Source organism: Lissotriton vulgaris, chromosome 9 (genome assembly GCF_964263255.1).
Source record: "Lissotriton vulgaris chromosome 9, aLisVul1.2, whole genome shotgun sequence".
Lineage (NCBI taxonomy): Eukaryota > Metazoa > Chordata > Amphibia > Caudata > Salamandridae > Lissotriton > Lissotriton vulgaris.
Genome location: NC_141697.1, coordinates 658326269 through 658347861, shown reverse-complemented (window position 1 = coordinate 658347861; position 21593 = coordinate 658326269). Strand labels below are relative to the sequence as shown.

The following is a 21593-nucleotide window of genomic DNA, read 5'->3' as shown; positions in this document are numbered from 1 at the left end:
CCCATTCCCAGATCTGACAGTAATGGTATATCTGGGAATGTGCCAAAATGCATGGTAGGATGCGTGGGAACACCTAGGCTACATTGGTTGCACCCCCATAGATATGGGGTATGTCCCCCGGGCTCCATGAAATCCTCCTGCGTGGAAGGTTCAATACATTTGTGCAATAGTTTGTCTGTTTGAAACTTGGGGCCAGATGTATCTAGATACCGTTTTGCGATTCCTAAATAGCGATTTTTTGCGAATCGCTATTTAGAATTCGCAAAACGGTACGTATGTACAAAATCGCTATTTTTTAGCGATTCATTATTATTCTTTATTTGCGAATTCGCAATTTGCAAATTCGCAAATAAAGAATAATTTCCAATGCATTCCTATGGGCCAGGAGGCCCATAGGAATGATAGTGCAATAATTCTCAAATTGCGAATTCGCAATTTGCTAATCGCAATTTGAGAATTATTTCAAGGGTGCAGGGGTGTCTCAAAGACACCCTGCTGCACCCCTGAAATCTACATGTGTGTGCATGTGGCACACATACATGCCCTATGGGCATGTATGTGTGTCACATGCCACCCTCACAAATGCCAAATAGGGCATTTCTAAGAGAAATCGCAAATTACCACCAACTACAAGTTGGTGGTAAATTGCGATTTCTTAACACAATTTCGCAATTCAAAAATGTATCATACATATCATTTAAGGAATCGTAAAATTTGCAATTCCTTAAATGCCATGGCAAAATAAGGAATCGCAAATTATTGCGATTCCTTAAATTGCGATTTTTTGATACATAGCAAAAAATGCAAAAAGGCTGTTTGCGAGTCGCAAAGGCCGAAATTCTGCAAATTTCGGCCTTTGCGAGTCGCAAAAGCCTTGATACATCTGGCCCTTGGCGTTTTATTTCATCATGTTTTCATCACATGGATGTAAAGTTCATAACTTTTCATTTTAATTCATGAGAAAAAAATGTTATCATTTCCAATGCATTTCGGCATATGAACTGCCTTCTTCCAGGGGATATCTCTATAAACAAAACAGAATAATGCAACATTCAATGTAAATCCTACATGCTATATATACACGGTTAATCGTAAGGCCCAGAGCTCTGTACCGAGGTGAATGTATGACATTGTTCTACATTATGTCCATCAATTGTTCTTTTTGCATCTGACCACCCGTGGTGTGCTGAACCAATTTCACTCTGGTGAGAATTGTCACACGGGTCTACTTGAGACCGTTCATAATGATAATCACCACCTGACTCTTGATACTAACACTAGAGAGCTCGAACCCAGAAGGATGGAAACACCTGTGAGAGGAGGACTAGGGCACAAGGCACAGTAGCTCAGTAAAATAATTGTAGCTATAACCTGTTCTGTGAAGCATTAAGTTTTACATTTGTATAGAGTTATTTTTCATAAGCAAAGGAAATCTATGAGTTACATGATCAGTTACTGCTTTGAAGGCCAATAGATGACTTTCGAGTTTACATACCCTCACACTACCTCACTGATAAGCCTTTAACTGCTTGCCATTGCTACAACTGAGAGTGAAGTGTTAAAGAGATTGTACATAGCCTAGTTTGCACAGCCAAAGGTTCACTGTAGCCTTTTACATCTGAGGTAAATGACCACAGGCCTCAGGCCCAGTAGCCCCTGCTTGCCCAGTGGCCACCCAAACAGGGTCTAACACAAGACACACTAAAAAGATGAAAGCAAGAACTCAGTCAATCTGAAGAACTTCTATTTATTGTCAACCAATGTAGTTTTATTGGTAAAGATGGTTTGGAAAAAAACTTTATTAATCATTGCAAAAAATAAACATTGACAAAGTTTCCGGAAAAATATTTTTTTCAATACATTTTCTAATTTGCCATGATGAATACAGGAATGGGAAGAAATGTGCTATTATCAAGGCACAGAGACCTGCCCTGTGGCTATGAGTTGATTTCACAGAAGTCCAATGCCCTTGCATTTCGTATGCTGCCATGAGACTCTCACCTTCCGCGACAACAGCATGATCAATCCTTTGTATCCATAACTACTTTGTCATATGTATACATTATACCGCTCATTTCAATATGATCATTAGGCTCGTCCAAACCCTGGAGAATTCAGTATCCCAAAGTCCATGTTTTTTTTAAATTCTTCATACGAAATTAAAAGGGGGAGGCGCAACACATTTCCACAGGTGTTTGCCTCTGGAAACATAGACATTTCGACTTGGCCATCGCATGCATGCAGAAAGTCTATTGATGGCTGAGGATTAAAGCCAAGTGGTGGAACTGTGTTAGCGCCAGTCACAAAACACAGAATGTCCTTTAATTTGGCTTCACATGCAAGCTCTAAAAGAAAAAAGAAATATTTGTCAAACTAGTAAAATTGTGATTACTGCAACGATTGTGATTTTTTTATTTCATCTGCTAAATGAATACTTCAGTAATGGTTGATATGTGAATAATAAAACCCCTGCTGATTTGCTGTGCTTCATTTCACAAAAAACTCCTCAAATCAAGATTATCTGTTGTTAACACTGATATCTGGTGTGAGAGTATGTTACCATTTCCACAATCCTGCTCGCCTTACTCTCCCTTTATTAGAAGTCTTCCGATTGTTCAACATGGAGTAAGCATAGGTATTCCATGCAGCTAGACCTGCATCTGACACTCTCTCTGAGTCTTCACACACACAAACCACTGTTTAGACAAACAACTGCGACAAGCCAAAAAGCTTCTCTTAAGGGCTGGAGGTAACTGTAATCTCCCCTGTGAAAAGGCTTTACTCTGTCAGAGACCCACACAGCAGACCCAACCATGCTCTATATTGATTTTTATTACTTTTTCTTGATGCAGTACATGTAGCTTCATTCTAATGGGGTAGCTAACATTTTACTGCCAGGACACTACAATGAAGTTTGAACAACATTAATAATAGACATATCGTGCAAAATGAAGATTGAAATAAAGCAGGCATAGACTTTACAATTTTGGATGCATTATCCTTTTGTTCTTATTATAGATTTTACTCGGTACAAATAAAACGGGTTGGTCTGTTCCTCCTTAACTCTCTTTCTCTACAGTATCTCTCTGTAGTCTTCGACACCATGTTTCCCATTATAGGCTGGTTTAAATTATAGTTTCAACTGATGTGTCTCATCAATAGTTGAACTGTAACATAATGAAAAAATTTAACTTGCCTTCACAATCTTGGAGGTAATCTCTCCAGTAACCAATGATGTGCTCTTCTTGTAACCGGTGGTTACTGCCAGATGAACTGAATTGAATGTTAAACATTCCATTTATGATATCAGTGGTGATTTTGTGTTCCACCCAAATGAATGCCTCTTCAAAAAGCTGTTTATGAATTTCCATGGCCTGAAGTACTCCCAGAGTTTTTAACCCCTCCTTTAATCTGCAATAAAGAATAATCATAAATAGACAAACTATTGGTCAAATTATAATGTAAAAGTTATTATAAAATTAAGGTATGTCTATGAAACATCTAAAAATCCTTCAGTGCCCTATGTTCGAGCTTCAGTCTAAATAGAAATATTTGAAGTTAGCGGTTGGAGAGCACTGACAAAGGCAAATTCTCTTTCTCCTGTGGTCTTGTGAGGATTTCCTAGCAGCAAGGTAGCACATGACCTGCAGCTTTTCTTTAAAAGAAAGTAACCAAATCCAGCATGCACATTAGTAAAGAACAAACTGCTGATTTTGAGATCTTTTTGGCAGCCAATTTTTGACTTCAAACTGTGGAGCCTTTGGAGTGTGTGAATAGGACCTTAGAAACTTTGCTTGTACTTTTAGCAAGGCCTGGCCAACCCTGCATAATACAATGTTATTTTATGCATTAGATGAAAAGACCACCTGGTTTACAGTCATAAAATGTTGAAACATCTTATATTGATTCAGTATTTTTTAAGTGACGCCTACAATACACTGCTATAAAATATCAAATTTGTATGGCATCACAAACCCATTTTAGGAATTTTTACAGAATATTTTAATCCCTGGCCTTCGTTCTGCTGAGAAGTGATAGTTAGTCACCCTGTCTACTGCTGGAAGGGGGGATAAGTAGAAAATACCTCAGCTGCAGGCTGCCTGTGTCTAACCCTGTTAAGATGGCGCCCTGTGGCTGAGTAATGTAGAGGGCTCTCTGAGGCAGTCTTCACGGGAGAGCCTGTTGATCATTAAAAGCGCTTGGTGGATTGAGGGGACTGATATTTAGCATGGCTGGGATCAGCAGTGACCCGAATTGGCTGAGCAAAGATATTGTGATGAGGCAAGACAGCATGGCGCAGTGATTGCTCTGAATTAAATCTACAAATTTGTGCCTGCCTGATGCTCCACTGTAAAGAGAACATACTCATTTAAATGAGGATATCAGCTTCTGGTGCTGGAGCAAGGGTTTCCCCGTAAACACAAGTGCAGACTGGGGTACGTTTTGTACACTGAACTCCCTGAGATTGTCTGACTGACAGGGGATAGCTAATCAGTTCAGAGTTAACACAGCGGTATTCGAATATAGAACCTCTTGCCACCTAATAGAGCAATTAAGGAGCTTAAAATGCACAAGGCCCCTGGGGCCAACTGCATTACAAGTGATTTCTTCAAGACACACCCACCGGTGTTGGTACCAGACTTCACAACCTTATTTAATAGTATCCCGCAAAATAGCAAACTTTCAATAACAATGAATGAAGCCCTAGTTACAGTAACACCTAAACCAAAGAAATTTCACCAGCTCTGCTTCCTTAGACCGACACTCTTGTTAAATCTTGATGTTAAATTTTGCTCTGGAATTCCTGCAGTAAAGCTGAATAGCTCTGTTTCACAGCACAGTCAGGATTTGTCTAATTAAGACAGACGTATGATAACAGCTGGTGGAAAAGGTCAACATAAATAAGATCCTGGTCATATAGTGGCCTTGGACACGAGAAAGCTTTCGACTGGGTGGACTAGGTCTTCCGCATTAGGACTATAGAGAGGTTTGGTCCCAGATTTATAGCATTGGTTTGGCTGAATTGCAATAATCCTATGTCCCAAATCATAGCGAATTGCAGAAGAAAGAGAGGGTAACAGTGGGTCGAGACAAGGAAGGGCTACCCACTCCCACTGCTTCTTTACGCTCTAAGCTTAGAACCCTGTGAAGCACAATATGGCCGACAAGGAGGTCGGAAGCATAACCTTTGGGCAGGAGATTCATAAAGCATTCTTGTCCGCTGATGATGTCCTCTAATCATTTACTGATCCCTCAAGATTTTTCCCTTGAATTCAACACCTTCTTACTCGCTTTGAGGGAGTATAAGGCTTCATTGTAAACATAGCAAAGTCAAGAATTTTCAGGCTTACACTATCTTGGGGCAAGGTTGAGGAACTAGCACTAAACACCCAGTACCAATGGAGAAATAAGGCAGGCACATACCTGGGTGTTATATTAACTCCTAAGATTGAGGACCTTTACAAAGCTAACTTTCCACCACTTCTTCAGGTTATATGAGAGGACTGTCGGAGGTGGTCCTCTCTGTACCTATCTTCATTGTGGAGGCTCAATTCAATTAAGATAAACTTAGTTCCTCTAGTTCTCTATCTTTTCCAGGCACCTGCTATAATGGTCTACAGGAAACTGTTTGCATCCCTTAATCATTCGAACAGTTGTTTTATTGGGCTGGCAGAAAGGGCTACACTCTGATAAACAGGCATAAATATACATGACTACCGAACCATGTGGGCAACTTGCCCTACCAGGACTTGCCCTTATACCACAGGGTAGCCCAAATGAGGGCGATAGTAAAGTGGTTGCTCTGAAAAACACAGATGCAGAGAAGCATTGGCCACATATGAAAATGCTGGTGATAGGATGCTACATTTGGGACCTGTTCTGGAATTCAACATCTGATCAACCCTTGAATGCATACTTAAGCACCCTCAAAAAGGCAACGTTCATAGTCTAGACATGGTTATTAAGAAATCTGCATTGACAACATTCCCCTCTAGACCCACGCCATTGATTTGAATACATCATTTAAACCTTCAATAGATCCAGGTCCCTTTATTAACCTGTAGGAGGGAGGGGCTGCCATTCTATCTGTTAGGTTTCAGGGGAAAGAGATACTTTTACTGTTGGAGCCTGCAATAGAAAATTATTGTAAATGTACAAGATACACTCAATGATCTAATTGGTCTCTCCAAACCTGAACAAATAAGCAGCTTCCAGAGATTTAAAGATCTCCTTTCAGTTGAGAAGTTTGTGCAGGAGGGCCTAGGGTTAGGATCACCTTTCTAAATATTATACTACTCACCTCGGTCCGAACTCTTAGTTTGCCTCTGCAAGAATTTTAAGATAACACTGAAGGCCTTAGTTAGATAGTACTGCCCCGGTCTACGCAATGGCGCAATTCCCAAACAGTCTTGCACACGCTAGCAGGAAGGGAAGCTCATTATCAGGTGATATTTGATTGAGATCTATATCCTACTCAGTTTGAAAAATAGGGCAACACTCTTTGTTGGCAGTTTGTGGATTATTATGAGGCTTTAAACACATATGGTGGTAAAGTCCTCAGATTCCCCTCTTTCTAGAAATCATTACAGAATTTAAAGTGATACTTGGATATACCAGGTTAAGCTTTGTAACTATGCTGTAACTTGTTAAAATATGAAACAATTGCTGATAAATTGAATATGTGTAATTGTTTGGGGTCAGATAAAACAACACTGGCGGCGGATCTGAATGAAGTCGACCCTCCACCAGTCTTAATGTGATATCTCAGACTATTCGGACAACTGTTAGACTGTTCAATGCCCTGGTGGATACATTTAGAAACGTTGAGGAAATGTGTGGCCTGCTGATCAAGTTTTTATTCACGGGCTGCCGTTACTTTTCTATCCCATACACATGCAAGCCCTGAATCTGTTCCATTTTTAGAACTCCATTTGGGCTGCCAATACTTGAATATGAGAAGTCCAATACCTCTGATGCTCTGCTTTGTATGCTGATGCCCATTGTGACTGTGAAAAGAAAATAGTTGTTGGATAATATTTATTGCAATTTATATTTGGGGAAGTTGGAGAGGTGGGAAGGCCTTTCTTTTTTTATGTCTTCCTGTTTGTTTTCTTTGTTTTGATTTGTGCTGCGTGGGCTGAACCTATGGGATTGTTGGGATTCCTGTAATTTTTGTTAGCCTTCTATTTATGCCCTCTGGAGGAAGGACTGCACAAGTTGTATTGTAAAATGCCAATAAAAAACTGAAACAAAGTAAATGTAAAATATATTTGAAACCCATGATGTGCTTGATTTCACAATCTGTCTTTGGGACATTTCTGAGAGTGTGAATATGTATGATGCCATTAGGATGGACAGTGATTTATAGTAATGACTTTTTTCTAAATGGACATGCATGTATTGCAAAGTCAAAAGGATATTGATTTATAGTGCATATGTATATAAATATCACTGTACCTAACCAGTGAAGGAACAGTCCTCCCCACAATGTACCAATTGATGATATCTTCCAATAGTTCTTTTTTGTCATTCAGAGATTTAAATGGACGGAAGCAACCTGCCACACTTAGAATTGTGCTGTGTTTTTGAATCAATCCTTGAAGAGTTTCAAGAGACGAAGCATCCTCAATCTATGGAAAAATTAAGATTGTGATATTTTTATTAAATAGTAACAACAAATATTTTCACTGTAACAAAAAAAAACAATAACTAAACCTTAATGATGCAGAATAATTTGTCTTGGCCATCTGCTAAATAAACATATTTGTTCAGTAAGTTTACAAAAGTTTAACAGTCAATGGACTAAAACAGCATCAACTGCTACTGTAGTTAATGCTACTGTAGTTTTACACTAGCTACACTCTCTCGCTGAATGGAACAACAAATGGGAAAGAGCGCAAGAGAATTATACAAAGATGACTAGCACAATGGCCTAATGTACCTGATTGTGTTTGGCAGTAGGTTTTCTTTTAGTTTAATTGCAAAATTCCACACTAAGTGTATTAATCCAGAATACAGATATATAGGTCCTCTCCTATATCTCATTCTTTGCAGAAACATGGTCAGGAAGGCCTCTTCTATTATGTTATTAGTCATTGTTGAAAACTGTAGCAATTCCAAGGAAGTCTCATGGGGCAACTGCAAGTGGTAGATGGTATGACTCTAGTTATGTGCCTGAAACTTTGTCTTCTTGTAATGTGAAGACTCTAACATATCAAGAACATATCACATACTTTTGATTTGGTGGTATCACCAAGAAATATAGATCAACATCGGGTTAACAGTAGGACATTCTTGATTGATCACTGATGCAAGAATGTGGATTTGTGTATGGCAGTTGAGAGAGTAGCAAATACGTAGAGGTTGCCCTGGAAACTTTAAAACAGTGTGGAGGACGGAGAATAGACATTCAGGATTGACCCCATTCCATATCAAATAGATGAGTGTATTTCTTTTCATATTCGTTTCTAGTACGTATGGCAATTATACATAAATCTAAGGTGCATGAATAACTATTACCACAAAATTAAACGCAAATGATTTGCATGTTTTTGACTAATAGACCTTCTACTATGTGAAAACAAAATAATAAAAATTGATAAACATTCATCAGCACAAATGTTTACTATCTATTGCTTACCTCTTGCAACATGTCTCGTGTATCCGGATCTACCACATCTACCAAACTGCAATTCACATTTTTTGCATCAGAAACTAAACATTGATACAAAACAGGCGACACAAAATTTGGAGCAGGCCCCCCGTGAACTAGGGAAACGGCCAGGGCTTGCCCAGCCAGGTAATAGTCATCATTTCGCATACCTTAAACAAGAAAAAATAAATTAAATGTATTGCGTTCTGCTTATCTATAAAACATTTATTATATATCTCTGAAACTAAATTTATTGCATAAAATCTAGAAAACATATTATCCAAGAATACACAGCCTGATTCACGAAGGTACTTACGTGCAGTAAGTCAAGCATGCAGAGTTTCGGCATTTGTGGCGGAGCCTTTTCACACAAGGGTGTTTAATCACTGTACTTGGGACATAGTCTCCGTACTCGGTACAGAATCTCCACACTGCAGTTCAAGACTCCACACTCTTAACAGTAACTTCATAAATCAGGACCCCAAATATATTTTTGATAGAACAAGAGTTTTAGACGGATGGCCTGATTACAAGTTTACCTGTTACTTTAGGCACCAGATAAATAATTTTACCATAGGGTGCATTAAATATTGGTAGTGATACATAACACGTATTGCTAGTTTGTGAAGAATAGCATGAAGATCTTGGTGTTTAAAACACCAAAATCTGCATGATATAGTAGATACCCTGTGTTTCTCTCCCATTATCTTTCGACAGGTTTTCCATGCTAAAATGTAACGACAGTTGAGTTTTTATTTTATATCCAGTAATGATCAAATGCAAGATCCTGAAGAAAGACCGCTCCACCCGCCCCACTCGCCAGCATCCACAAAAGCTCCCTCTGCATGACAACCACTGACTCGGACGATGCCTCGCCCACATGGAACACATCCACTTCCAGACCAACCCCAAAACGAACCTCAGCGGAACCGTCGCCTACAGACTGCCTGGCCCCATGTTACATTTACCGATGTCATTGCTAACCCCATCACATCCCACGCACTCGCCTCCACAGACTACATACTACTTGGAGAACTAAACTTCCACCTGAATAACCACCACAACCCCAACACCACCACCCTCCTAGAGAACCTCAGCAACATAGGACTGAAACAACTTATCTCTGCCCCCACTCACACAGCAGGACACACACTTGACCCTGTCTTCGCAGAAGGAAATAGCATCTTCCACTGTCACATCATGGAACTGCTCTGGGCTGATCACCATTGCATCCAATTCTCCTTTAGAAAACGTACCACACACAAGCACACGCGTCGCCTCCCATGCACAATCTGGAACAAAATCTCAGAAGAACACATCACCTCCGCCTTCACCTGCACTCCATCCCTAACTATGAACAGATGCCTACACTGTGGCAAGCAACCCCCACCAATGGATCGCCAACTGAACAAACACACTCGCTCCCCTCCAGAAGACTACAAGACGACACAACAAGAAAGCAAACTGGTTCACCACAGCACTCCAAGAATCCAAGCATGCCTGCTGTCGACTGGAAAAAACATGGAGAAACAGCAAAACTCCGGAAACATGCATCCCCTACAAAACAGTCACCATGGCATACCACCAACTCATCAAATCCACAAAGAAGAATTTCCTCAAAGACAGAATACTCTCCAACACCCACAACTCCAAGGACCTCTTCTCCATCATACAGGAATTTGCCAAACCCAACAGCGAAACAACAGATGCCTCTCACTCCCAAGACCTCTGCAACAGACTCAGCTCCTTCTTTCACCTCAAGATCAAGACGCTCTATTACAACTTGGACGACCAAGACCTCTGCACGACCTCAACCCCAACCCCCAGCGATGTCACCCAACAGACCCCTGCCCGCCACACATCTTACACATGGCTGCCACAGCCCTCGCATCCGAGCTACGTTGAACCATCAACTGCTCCATTGTGACTATCACATTCCCTGACAACTGGAAGCGCACCTAAGTCAACCCCCTCCAAATTTAATCCTCGCAGACCCGGCGGACCGTAAGAACTTCAGGCCCATCTTGCTGCTTCCTTTCACAGCCAAGGTCATCGGAAAGGCCATCAGCACCCAGCTAACAAACTTCATTGTAACCAACAACATCCTAGATATCTCCCATTCCGGATTCCGCAGCAACCACAGCACCCAGACCACCCTCCTTGCCGCCACAGATGACATCTGCACACTCCTTCACCAAGGCCAAACGGAAGCCCATATCCACCTGGACCTATCAGCGGCCTTCGACTCTGTCTCCCACTGCACACTAACCACCAGACTCTACAACACCAGCATCCAAGGAAAAGCCTTAGACTGGATCCGCTCATTCCTCATGGACAGAACACAGAAAATAAGACTTCTTTCTTTCCTTTCACAACCGACAGAGACCAGATGCGGAGTACCCCAAGGATCCGGCCTCAGCCACACCATCTTCAAAGTCTACATGGCGCCCCTCACAGGCATCATCAGAAACCATGGGTTCAACATCGTCCCTCTACGCATTCGACACCCAACCCCTCCTCTCCCTCACTAAGGAACCCGACATCACCAGGCACAACTTCCAATAAGGGTTGAAAGCTGGCAAAGTTAAATTCCTTGGAGGATGATTGTTGGGGACATGTGTTAATAACCCAGATTAAATGTCTCCACCTCGTGCTTATATATGTAGTACAAGATTAAAAGGTACAAGTCATTCCTGCCCAAAGATATTCACAACATGGTGTTTAACCAGGAATAGAATACTATATACCATTTTTGGACCTTCCAGATGTTTCTTTCTTTTAGCTGCAACATATTCCGAACTTTACCATAAATAAGGTGCTGTACCCAAAAAGTTCTGCTTTCGCAAACCTCCTAGAAGATGTCTTGATGGGCTCCAGTGGAGGAAAGAGTCTATCCTGAGAACTTGTTTTTTAAAAAGATCTGCATCTACAATGGACTGGAATTTCTATGCACAACAAAACTCCTACCTTTATGACCCGACCAGTTTCTCAAGTCCCATGTATCAAACTAATTCACGCAGTGGGTTATTGCCTTTGATATACGGGCCTATGTTTCCAAATATGCAGGATGCATCTGTACAGTTTGGGTGATTAATTCATACACACTGCTGCACCAGAGCATCAACTAAGATGACCTAATGCAGAATCTCTAAAGTTAGCCATTGTTTGAAGTACTTGTCACAGGAATTTTCTCTAAATTGATAACAGTAACTACTGCAGGAAAACCTTAGCCCCTCATTTAATGCAAAGCAAACATAAAATATATAATTGAGTACATACTAGCAAGGTTGTTTTTCAAGCTGCAAGGGATATATTAAGTGGGTGGAATTGAAATCAGTCTGCTCTTGCTGCATAAATGAATAGTATAGTTCAGAATTCCCTTCACTATTCCACTTTTAGTTAAAATTCTTTGAGAATGCCTGATCAGTGGTATCAAACAAACTTTGAAGACGTCAGTAAGTAATATAATATAAACATTATTTACACTTTAAATAATTAATCTTTCCCTCTAGAATTTGAGCAGTTTAGAAAGGTTGGAATGTAATAAATGTAAGGTACCTTGGGCATCACAACTGAGTGTCTTCCTGTTTTCGGGTCCCTCAAAGAGTTTGCTATGCTGTAAATGATGCATTAACAATCGCAAAAATTCCCGTGTTGGGCCGCCAAAATCCACAGCTCCTTCAGAGTTACCAGAGGAATCAGTAAACATGACAGATATACGGTTGGTTGCTTTATAGGTTTTGCGAAGGAACGCACGACGTGCTCCATCCCAAATGTTTCGCCGATTTATGTTGAACTTGCATGTCTTTTCAGAGTCAATTTGTAAAGCAAGGTTTGATAGTAGATCCTTCAACGTTATATCATCGCTCTCACTGAAATACAGGAAATAAAGCTAAGCTATCAAATGTATTAGTTAAAAATTAAACGTATAAATCAGAATTAAAACTTATAAAATTACCTTTCGTGCGCCTCATTTTGTTCAGAAATATTGATATTTGAGGTATCAAACTCTTCATCATCAGGAATCTGCGCATTATCAACCAACAGTTCAGTGTAACATCTAAAACAGTAAGAATATTGTCAACTATTATTATGTTAAAACAAACAATCAAAGTATCATCCTATGCCTTCCTGTTACAAGTCACCTTTATACATGACTTATAGGGCAACATGTATAAAAGTTAGAAATAGCCATTTGCCAATTGCGATTCACTGTGAATCAGAATTTTGAAATCGCTATTCCTAATGTATTGACGTCTTTTGAGTTTAATTACTGATTTGTAGTGGGTTCAGGTAGGTCACAATTTGCAATCCATTAGGTATCGTAGCCATCACAGGGATGGTGGCCTGTTGGGGTCAGCAGACAACCATGTCTGTGATTGCATTTAAATAAAGAAACTATTGTTTTTTTCTAAATGCAGCCCATTTTCCTTAAAAGAAACCATGATGAGTTTAAAAAATAAATAAATGAAACTTGGAAGTTTCAGTTTTTAAGAGCAGGCCAGTGGCCCCTTGAATATTTTTCAACCATTCTCAGAGGTGAAGTGGTCTCTTGGAGACCTCTTCACATTTGTGAATGGGTTACCAATTGGTTGTAAATTGATAATGTTTTTGCCACCGTATTTCAGTCGCAAAACATTTGTACATACCTTTCCAATTTTGTGTTAGGAAGGGATGCCCTCCTCATGCCCCTTTCTAATACAGAATCACAGAACCCAAATTGAGATTCCATAAAAGTGTTTTTGCTGATGCAAATGGCCTGATGCTGTGAATAGGGACATTTGCGACTACATGTACATGTTCCTAGGTTTGGATTACTAACGTTTTACCAAATTAAGCAACAATCATCACTAGAGAACTCATCTAATTTGTGCACACAAGCTATGATCATGTAACCAAACTGAGTATTTTTAATGATTAATTATGCCTAATTGTGTAAGCCAATTACTTTAGACTTGTAGAAATCGCCATTCTTGTTTTTGCCCTCCACATTTATTTAGCATAGTAGTGCAGATTACATTTGCACCAGCAATGCATTTTAATAGACAGAAGATGGGTTAGTGGTAGCATATAGTTAAGATCCATACAATATGTAAAACAAGAACAAAACTAGCTCCATGCCACACACCAAGGGTGTTATAGTTCGGAAGTACATACCTGTGGTACTCCATATTGACTACTAGGCCCCTAGACATTTAGTTTTACATCTTTTAAATTAAGAATGTTGTCATTCTGTCTGCATGCTAAGATGCCATGGCCAACATACTACATTATGCCATACAACTACTGCGTGGGATTGTACATTTTACATTGTTGTATTCCTGCATCATTTAAGTGACTGCTGACATACCATTACCTGCCTTGATATACTATTTTCTCTTTAAAAAGTATTTGACCACTTCAGATGCATTGTACATTAACTGCATGATCCAATAGCCTTACATCACAGAAAAGAGCTGGGAAAAAACTCCTTCATGGTCCTGCATTACTGGGCTGCTCATGACAAAACTTGCAAGACAATAGCTTTTTTTATGAAAGCCAAATACTTTCAAAATGATACAACAATATTGAAAAAACAAGCAAATCTCAATTGAGTATCTGGGTTGAGAAAAGCAGTACCGATAATGGTCATCAAATCCTTCGCTGATGAGAGTGGGAGAGGGCGTTATCTGCAATGTATGTTCTTCCGAAGTGTTAGCAGGAATTGGATTTGCTGTAATGTTGCAGACTTTCAATGGATCTGAACTACTCAGGTATTCTGTTTCAGCAGAATTATTGCTGAAAGTTTCTTCACTTTCCAGCCACATCACCATGTCCGTTTTTTCATCTATGCCTTTATCCTACAAAAAACATCAATGGCACATGACATGAATCTTGATGAAGATATACAAGAAATGTTAGTAATCAAACAATTTACAAATAGCCAGTGTGGAGTAGCCAGGCATGAACTACTCCTTCAGGACCGCATCTGACAAGCATTTCCACTGTTCACTGGCAGCTGACCATACACAAATCCTACTCCTATAAGGCGGATTTAAACTGTCTACCAGATCATCCATAGCACAACTCTATGTTTACCAAATGTTAATTCCGACATTACATATGTAATAGAACTCTCAGCTCAAGGCACTTACCATTTACTGACCATCTTGTACTTACTGGAGACTTGAAAAAATGAGACCACTTCTTTTCTTCACACATAATATATGAAACATAGTCAAATGTAATTGAGGAAGGCCATAATAACCAGACTATTCTGAAACAGATCCCATCCTTTCATTTAAAGTAAAGCCAGCACACCTGCATTCCAAGTAGAATCTGACCCACTTACAAGACATTAGGTATGAACACAGGCAAATGTATTTGTCACTATTCTTTTCTAACCTCCCTGTAAGAGTAACTTCAGAATCAGCACAAGATGGTAAGAATACTTCTCCGCTCATCACACACTATTGCATAGCTCTTGCCGTACAGGCTACCAACCTAACCCTTTTGTAGATTTCTGTATTTCACTAAATAACCATACTTGTGTCGATGCGCATTTGTATTTCATTCAACCCTAACTCCATGTCTTTGGTCAAATTCCTCTCTGCATCTTATACACACACAGAAATTAACTCAATCACACACTCTGTATAAGCAATCAATTGTTCACATTTGTTGGCAGTCTCTCCATATAGAGTAAGAGAGAACCGCATAGGATGATGATACATAGCTATATTAATATAGTTAAATATTGGAATGTGCTGTTTAATGCCCAAATTAAAACAAAGTGGATGATATTGAATTATGTTTTAAAGTAATGTTGGATACTCCGATCTAAATAAGTAATGCCCTCCTTTTTATTTTCTGTAAAAAAATAGTACAGTATTTTACTTCCTGCTTTAGATCGATATTGCTACGCTATAAAAATATTTTTCTATCCAACTGCACTAGCAAGAACATGCAATATAAAAACGTTATGGGAATATGGAAATGCATGCATATTTATTAATAGATATGTTTCCTATACCTTTCAAAAGAAACCACAGAGCATACTTTATGCAAGTAGTACTTACAGGCCCCTGGGAATCAGGAAGTTGAAGAATTTGCCTTGATGGTTGTAAATAGACTGATTTCTGTTTGAAGAGTTTTGAGATTATAAGACCTGACAGACTCTGTTTGTCCATTAGCAATGGCTGCACTAATTTGTTATGGCATGGCATCAGAAATTTTATGCTATAAAAACAAAAAGTGGAGTGTTAGTTTAACTAAACATGAACTTTAAAATTATACATTTAAACATATCTCAAAATATCAGAAATGCTAAATCTGTATCACTCAGAATATCATCCATGAACGGAGAAGTAAACCTGTTTGACAACAAGCTGACCAATTTTTAGCAATGCTGACAATCTGTTATACCTGTCAGTCTTTGAGTGGTCTTCGTTCCGGCATAATGTTTGCTTCTTTACATCCACTTTTTAATGATTGTGTTGGACTTTGGACTCTGATCACTGCTGACCAGTGCTAAAGTGTGCCTGTGCTTCTGCCATAAACCTGTTTTATCCACAATTGGTATATTTAATTCACTTGTAGGTTCATTGTAAAATGGTATTCTATATACCCAGGGCCTGTAAATGTAATGCTACTAGTGGGCCTATATCACTGATTGTGCAACCCACTCAAGTAGCCTATCAGACCTGTCTTAGGCCTGCCACTGCAGGGCTTGTGTGTGCAGTTTACTGCCACTCCAACTTGGCATTTAAAATCCAAGCTTTAAATATCCCTTTTATTACAAATATGTCACCCCTAAGATAGTCCATAGGTAGCTCATAGACCTGTAACAATACTGTCAGAAGGATTGCCGTGAGGCTTCAAGGACTGTCACTGTTCTGGACTGCTGATCTCGAAAACCTGTTTTTCTGCTGTGCTGTCCTTCTGCCTGCTGCTCACTGCCCCTGCTGAGTGACAGCTGGACTCTGCCTTGCGACCAAAGTGTTTTCCAAGGGCTTATTTGATTTCGTCCTGTTGCTTGCGACTCAGCGATATCAAAGTATATAAACTTGCTCCTGTGCCTGGTCCTTTGGAAGTGGACCCAGATACTTGCTCCAGAGAAATGAACCATCCTTAGCTTGTATGAAGCAGAACCCAATGCATCGTCCTTGTGACAGGAGTAGAATCGGCAGATCACATCAGAACCAATGCAACACCTGTGCAAACTGATGTTCGGAACATCACACTAAAAAAAAAAGCACCTCGTTTTCGGCACTTCGTCTTCGGAACCGACGCATCGCCACCCATGGGGGATCGACATGCTGCTCCCCTGCGCTCCGTATCTTGCTGTAGGATCAATGTACTATGTTTACTGGACCTGGATGGCTCTTGTCCCTGGTCTCCGATCTATCACGTCGGCCTGAGCTGTTGAATTTGCCCCAGTCCAGCGTGATCATATAACCCCAATTGTTGCATATTGCTTGTAAAGGCTAGTCCTCTTTTTATTCTTTATGAATTCAGAACTCCACTTCTAGTCTTTCAATTTATGTTGGTTTGTTCTAGATTAATTTATAATATTATTGCCTGTTTTTCGAAACCTAAGTGTGGTATTTTTGTGTTTTCATAGTGTCATTGTGTGTTGTGTAGCAGAAATACTGTACACATTGACTATTTTGATTCGACGGACTGTTCTGTGCCAACCTACCAGAGGTTGAGCATAGGTAATCTTTTAGTGTGTATCCGAGATACCCTTAATAGGATTGTGGTTCCTCTTTAGACATGGTGCATGCCTTTGCCAACCAGAAACCCAGGGTCTTATTTACAAGTCCCTTGTGGCACAACTGCGCTGCCGAAGCATCACGTTTGTGACCTTCCAGAGGCGCCATGTGCAGATCTAAATCTACGAGGCCATTAGAAGCCACTTTACATGGCTTTTCATGGCTTCGTACATATGGAGTAAAGCAAAGAAGTGCAAGTTGCTGCCTTGCCTTACTCTGTGTCAAGGAGACAGTCCATTCTCTAGAGAATGCGTAATGAGGAGAAATGTTTACATTTCTCATTTTTTCCACTTTGCATCTGTGCTGCATTCTGCAGCAAACATAGAACAAGGTAAATGCCTCTAATAATCGTTTTTATCCAGGAAAGTGCCCCTTTCTGCACAAAAACAAATCACTCAAACAAAGCAGACACCCTTGCAACATGATGTGAGGGTGCCTGCGTTCGTTTATGGCTGGATATTGTGTGCTGGCGTGGTCTGAAAGGACAGTAAATGTACTGCTTCTTGTATATACAGTGCATTTCCTGCCCTTTCAAATTGGTGTAGGGCGCTGCAGAAAAATGGCTTGCGGCACTGCCCAACAACAAATCTTTAAAAATAAGCCCCACAGTTTCCAACACCATCTATATGGTGGATGGGAGGTAGCGCTGTGGATAAGAATTGAACAGATGGAACTGCTTATCTTACAGCATTCTAATTGTCACTATATTGATTGTACAATGTGCTATGCTTTTCCTTCACGTCAGTTGTCCTGATTCCTCCGGATCTGAATGTAAGGAATATAAGCATCTATATGTTAGACCACTAGCACAATTATTGATTTATTTGTACTCCTCCTTTTAAGAATATCACTCCATGAACTAATCTTATACGTGTAAAAAAAGGATTTGTATCAATTGACACCTGCAGTTTGTTTCCTTGCTCTGTCTATCTGACCATTGACACTCATTATTTCTTACATTTTTATGTATTCATAAGTTATTTTCCATACACATAACCAAAAATCTCTTAATACATTGAAAGTATATGGCTTTGATTTACAAAATAGATTACATGCAAGACTGTTACCTAATTAAGTGGAAATAGACAACAATTACATATACAACTTGCTGATATTTTTAAAATAGTAATGCATAAAAATATGCGAAATGAAAATTGACTTACTCAATATTGTCAATTTTGGGGCTAAAAGCCACATGGAGTTGGTCCTGCACCTCATGGTTAGTCCATAATTTGTTAAATTCAAATGTTGTGATGATATGTCCACTCTCATAAAGAAATTGCTTTGTTCCTTGCTTCACAACAATCTCATCGTGAGGACCAGATAAAAGAATTACTTCCTTAGTGAATGTAGGAGGCCCACGAAAATGCCTGAAATGCAAAGTCATGTCCAGATGTCAATTATATATTTAGAAATTGAATATAATTCTACACTTTGTACTATGTCACAATTCAAAAATCAGTTGATGTGAAGTATCAAGAAAAAAACAACATTAGATCAGAAAAAAACAACATTTGATTGGCACAACGGTCCTGAAAGAGCAAAGCGTTCATAAAGCATAAAATAACAAGTTTAAGATCTTATTTTTAGAACTGTTACACCACCTCTAGCACAATCAGGGTGCGTGTTTATTGAGTAAACCATTTTTAGGGAGTTCTTGGACTGTGCTCATCATTTCTTTCTTTCTCTATCTATCTATATATACATATATATATATAATCTTCTCATTGGCCCTTCTGGAACGGTGAGACCCATGGCAAGTGGCGTGCATGAACCATTGTGCTACATCCTGTGAGTGCGCTTTCCTGACTTTTGCATTATATATATATATATGTGTGTTGGTTCTTGTGCGACTGAGCTTCGCCTTGGGCAACTTGTGGAACCTAGTTTCCGTAGGAAAACCTTACTTTTCTTTACTAATAACTTTGACGCCGTTTGACAAATCTTCACAACATGTTTAAAACTAGTTGACCACTCACCTCAGCAGCTATTTGCAAAGTTTGAGAGAAATTTGTTTTGTGTGGGGCATGAAAAAGGGAGGGTCCCAAAACGTGTTTTCACATACAATTTCCCATAGTGATTTTGAACATGACTACAGCCTGAACTGCTGAACAGAATTACACCAAATTTGGCAGGAAGCTAGATCTTGGCCCAGAAAGATCTCTTTTTTTGTCATTTGGTGGAAATCTGTTCGGTAGTTTTTAAGTAAATCCTTATTGTTCTTTATTTTGTATATGTAGGGACATGGAGGTTCTGCGGATCCGACAGATCTAATGGTAAGATTTAATTGGCTGCCACTTCAACCAGGAAGTAGTGGCAGCCATTTTAGGACCCTGGATTATAACATGCGCCTTTGCAAAGGTCTGCTAATTACCCCACATATTACATCACTCATGACATCTTCTATTAAATCATTGATAATATCAGTGAAACATTTGCTGTAAAAGTATTGATGACAAAAGTATGAATGGTGGGGATGAAAGCTATAGTTTATTTAGGGCCTGAGTTATAGTAACTAGAGATAACGAACTATAAATGCTGAATATCTATGGTTTAGAGTGAGTAAAATTGTGAACTGAACTGTAACACCCCTGTGACCTTTCACTTTTTAGTGAATTTCTACTTTTCTTTTCTACTTCATAACTATAGCGTCCCTGTAACCTTTGGTTTTCTATGATATATATATATATATATATACATATATATATCACAACACAGGAAGAGTTCTCGATGCTTCAAGTCCGTAAAACATCAGCTTAATTCAAATACACAGAGTCAGCATTTCCTTGGAAAGGATATCTCTTCCTGTGTTATGGTTTTAAAGGTCGGGAGACTCCTTGCCTGTTCATACGAGGCCACCCTGCAGGGACAGGGGCTCCTAGCAAAGTGGAATACTGTGCTTGTATTATATATATATATATATATATATATATATATATATATATATATATATATATATTATATATATATATATATATATATATATATATATATATATATCCTTTTCCTTGGTTTTCAGCTACCGGGTCATGCAGCGGGTTGGGGATTCATTTCCCTGCGGCGGAACCAAGCCGCTCCATATGTCAATTCGAGATCCCTCGCACCGGAGAGATAAAAACGGGACGAACTCTCGTGTCTCTTACTTTTTACACGATCGTGAGCAAGGAATCTGGACATTTCGAAACTCGTTGATCATACTTTGCCTACTAGACGCATGCTGAAGGAATAAAAAGTAAGAGACACCAGAGCTTGTCCCGTTTTTATCTCTCCGGTGCGAGGGATTTTGAATTGACATATGTATATATATATATATATACACACACACACATATATATATATATATATATATATATATATATATATATATATATATATATATATATATATGTGTGTGTAAATATACATATATGTATGTATTAAAAAATATATGTATTGAAAAAAAAATTTGGAAACCACAAGTTCAAGTGTTTATTTCAAATAAAGCAAATAAAATAAAGCAAATAAAGCAAAAAAAATGCTGCACATTAACTATTGCATAGCACTCCATTGCATTTTTTGCAAATGTGCTCCTCTCCAGTAAGCTCTTTCGTTAAATCATAATTGACACAACAAGAAACACTACATTTGGCAAGTGAGACATTCTGGGTCTGAGGAAGGAGAGCATCCACCACCACAGTGGTTTGCAGGCCACACACCCAATGTAAAATGAAACTCATAGTGAAATTTATTACAACAAAATTATTTTGGAGACAATGAAATCAATGAAATAGTATATCATATGTAATCTAACCTCCGAGTATATTTTGGCTGTTGCATCCTTTCACCATTCTGTCTTCCAAAGTTTCGTGTAAAGTGAAATATTGGCGATTGTGTCATAGAGCTTTGCACACGTGTTTCTGAATGTTCTTGGGCTGACCTGGAAGATTCCATTGGGTTTGAAGAACACCTTCCTCTTGTAAATACGTGTCTTACTTCTTCGTCCACCTCTTGTCCTCTGTTTCTGTATCGTGTATTGTAGTTTGATCTAGATATACTTAGACTGTTAGAATTGGCATTACTACTTCCTGAAAAGGTTTGATCGGACCTAACATGGGTCGGATTCCTTGGTACATCTAGAGTGTGGCTTATTGCCTCCAAAATTGATGGCTGAGCTAAAAGGCTATCAACAAGGTCACACACTACCTTTG

The 21593-nt window shown here is 39.2% G+C and overlaps 1 protein-coding gene across 1 annotated transcript; it reads right to left on the bottom strand.

Moving 5' to 3' along the window:
• Positions 1-1806: 1806 nt before the first annotated feature.
• On the bottom strand, positions 1807-21299 carry LOC147692059 (G2/M phase-specific E3 ubiquitin-protein ligase-like). The gene is made up of 10 exons (XM_086936730.1): positions 21197-21299; positions 18570-18776; positions 15712-15871; positions 14273-14493; positions 12612-12713; positions 12212-12525; positions 8642-8823; positions 7459-7631; positions 3197-3411; positions 1807-2345 (listed from the first exon to the last, which is right to left on the bottom strand). Exons 1-10 carry the CDS (start codon positions 21280-21282, stop codon positions 2089-2091), a joined length of 1917 nt encoding a protein of 638 aa, XP_086792856.1. The 5' UTR covers positions 21283-21299; the 3' UTR covers positions 1807-2088.
• Positions 21300-21593: the final 294 nt, after the last annotated feature.

Coding starts and splice junctions, on each gene's coding strand:
- LOC147692059 (XM_086936730.1), bottom strand. CDS start 21,282: ATGACACAATCGCCAATATTTCACTTTACACGAAACTTTGGAAGACAG. Junction 12,526..12,611: donor CAAAATGAGGCGCACGAAAG/GTAATTTTATAA, acceptor CCTGTATTTCAG/TGAGAGCGATGATATAACGT. Junction 2,346..3,196: donor TTACCTCCAAGATTGTGAAG/GCAAGTTAAATT, acceptor TTTTTCTTTTAG/AGCTTGCATGTGAAGCCAAA.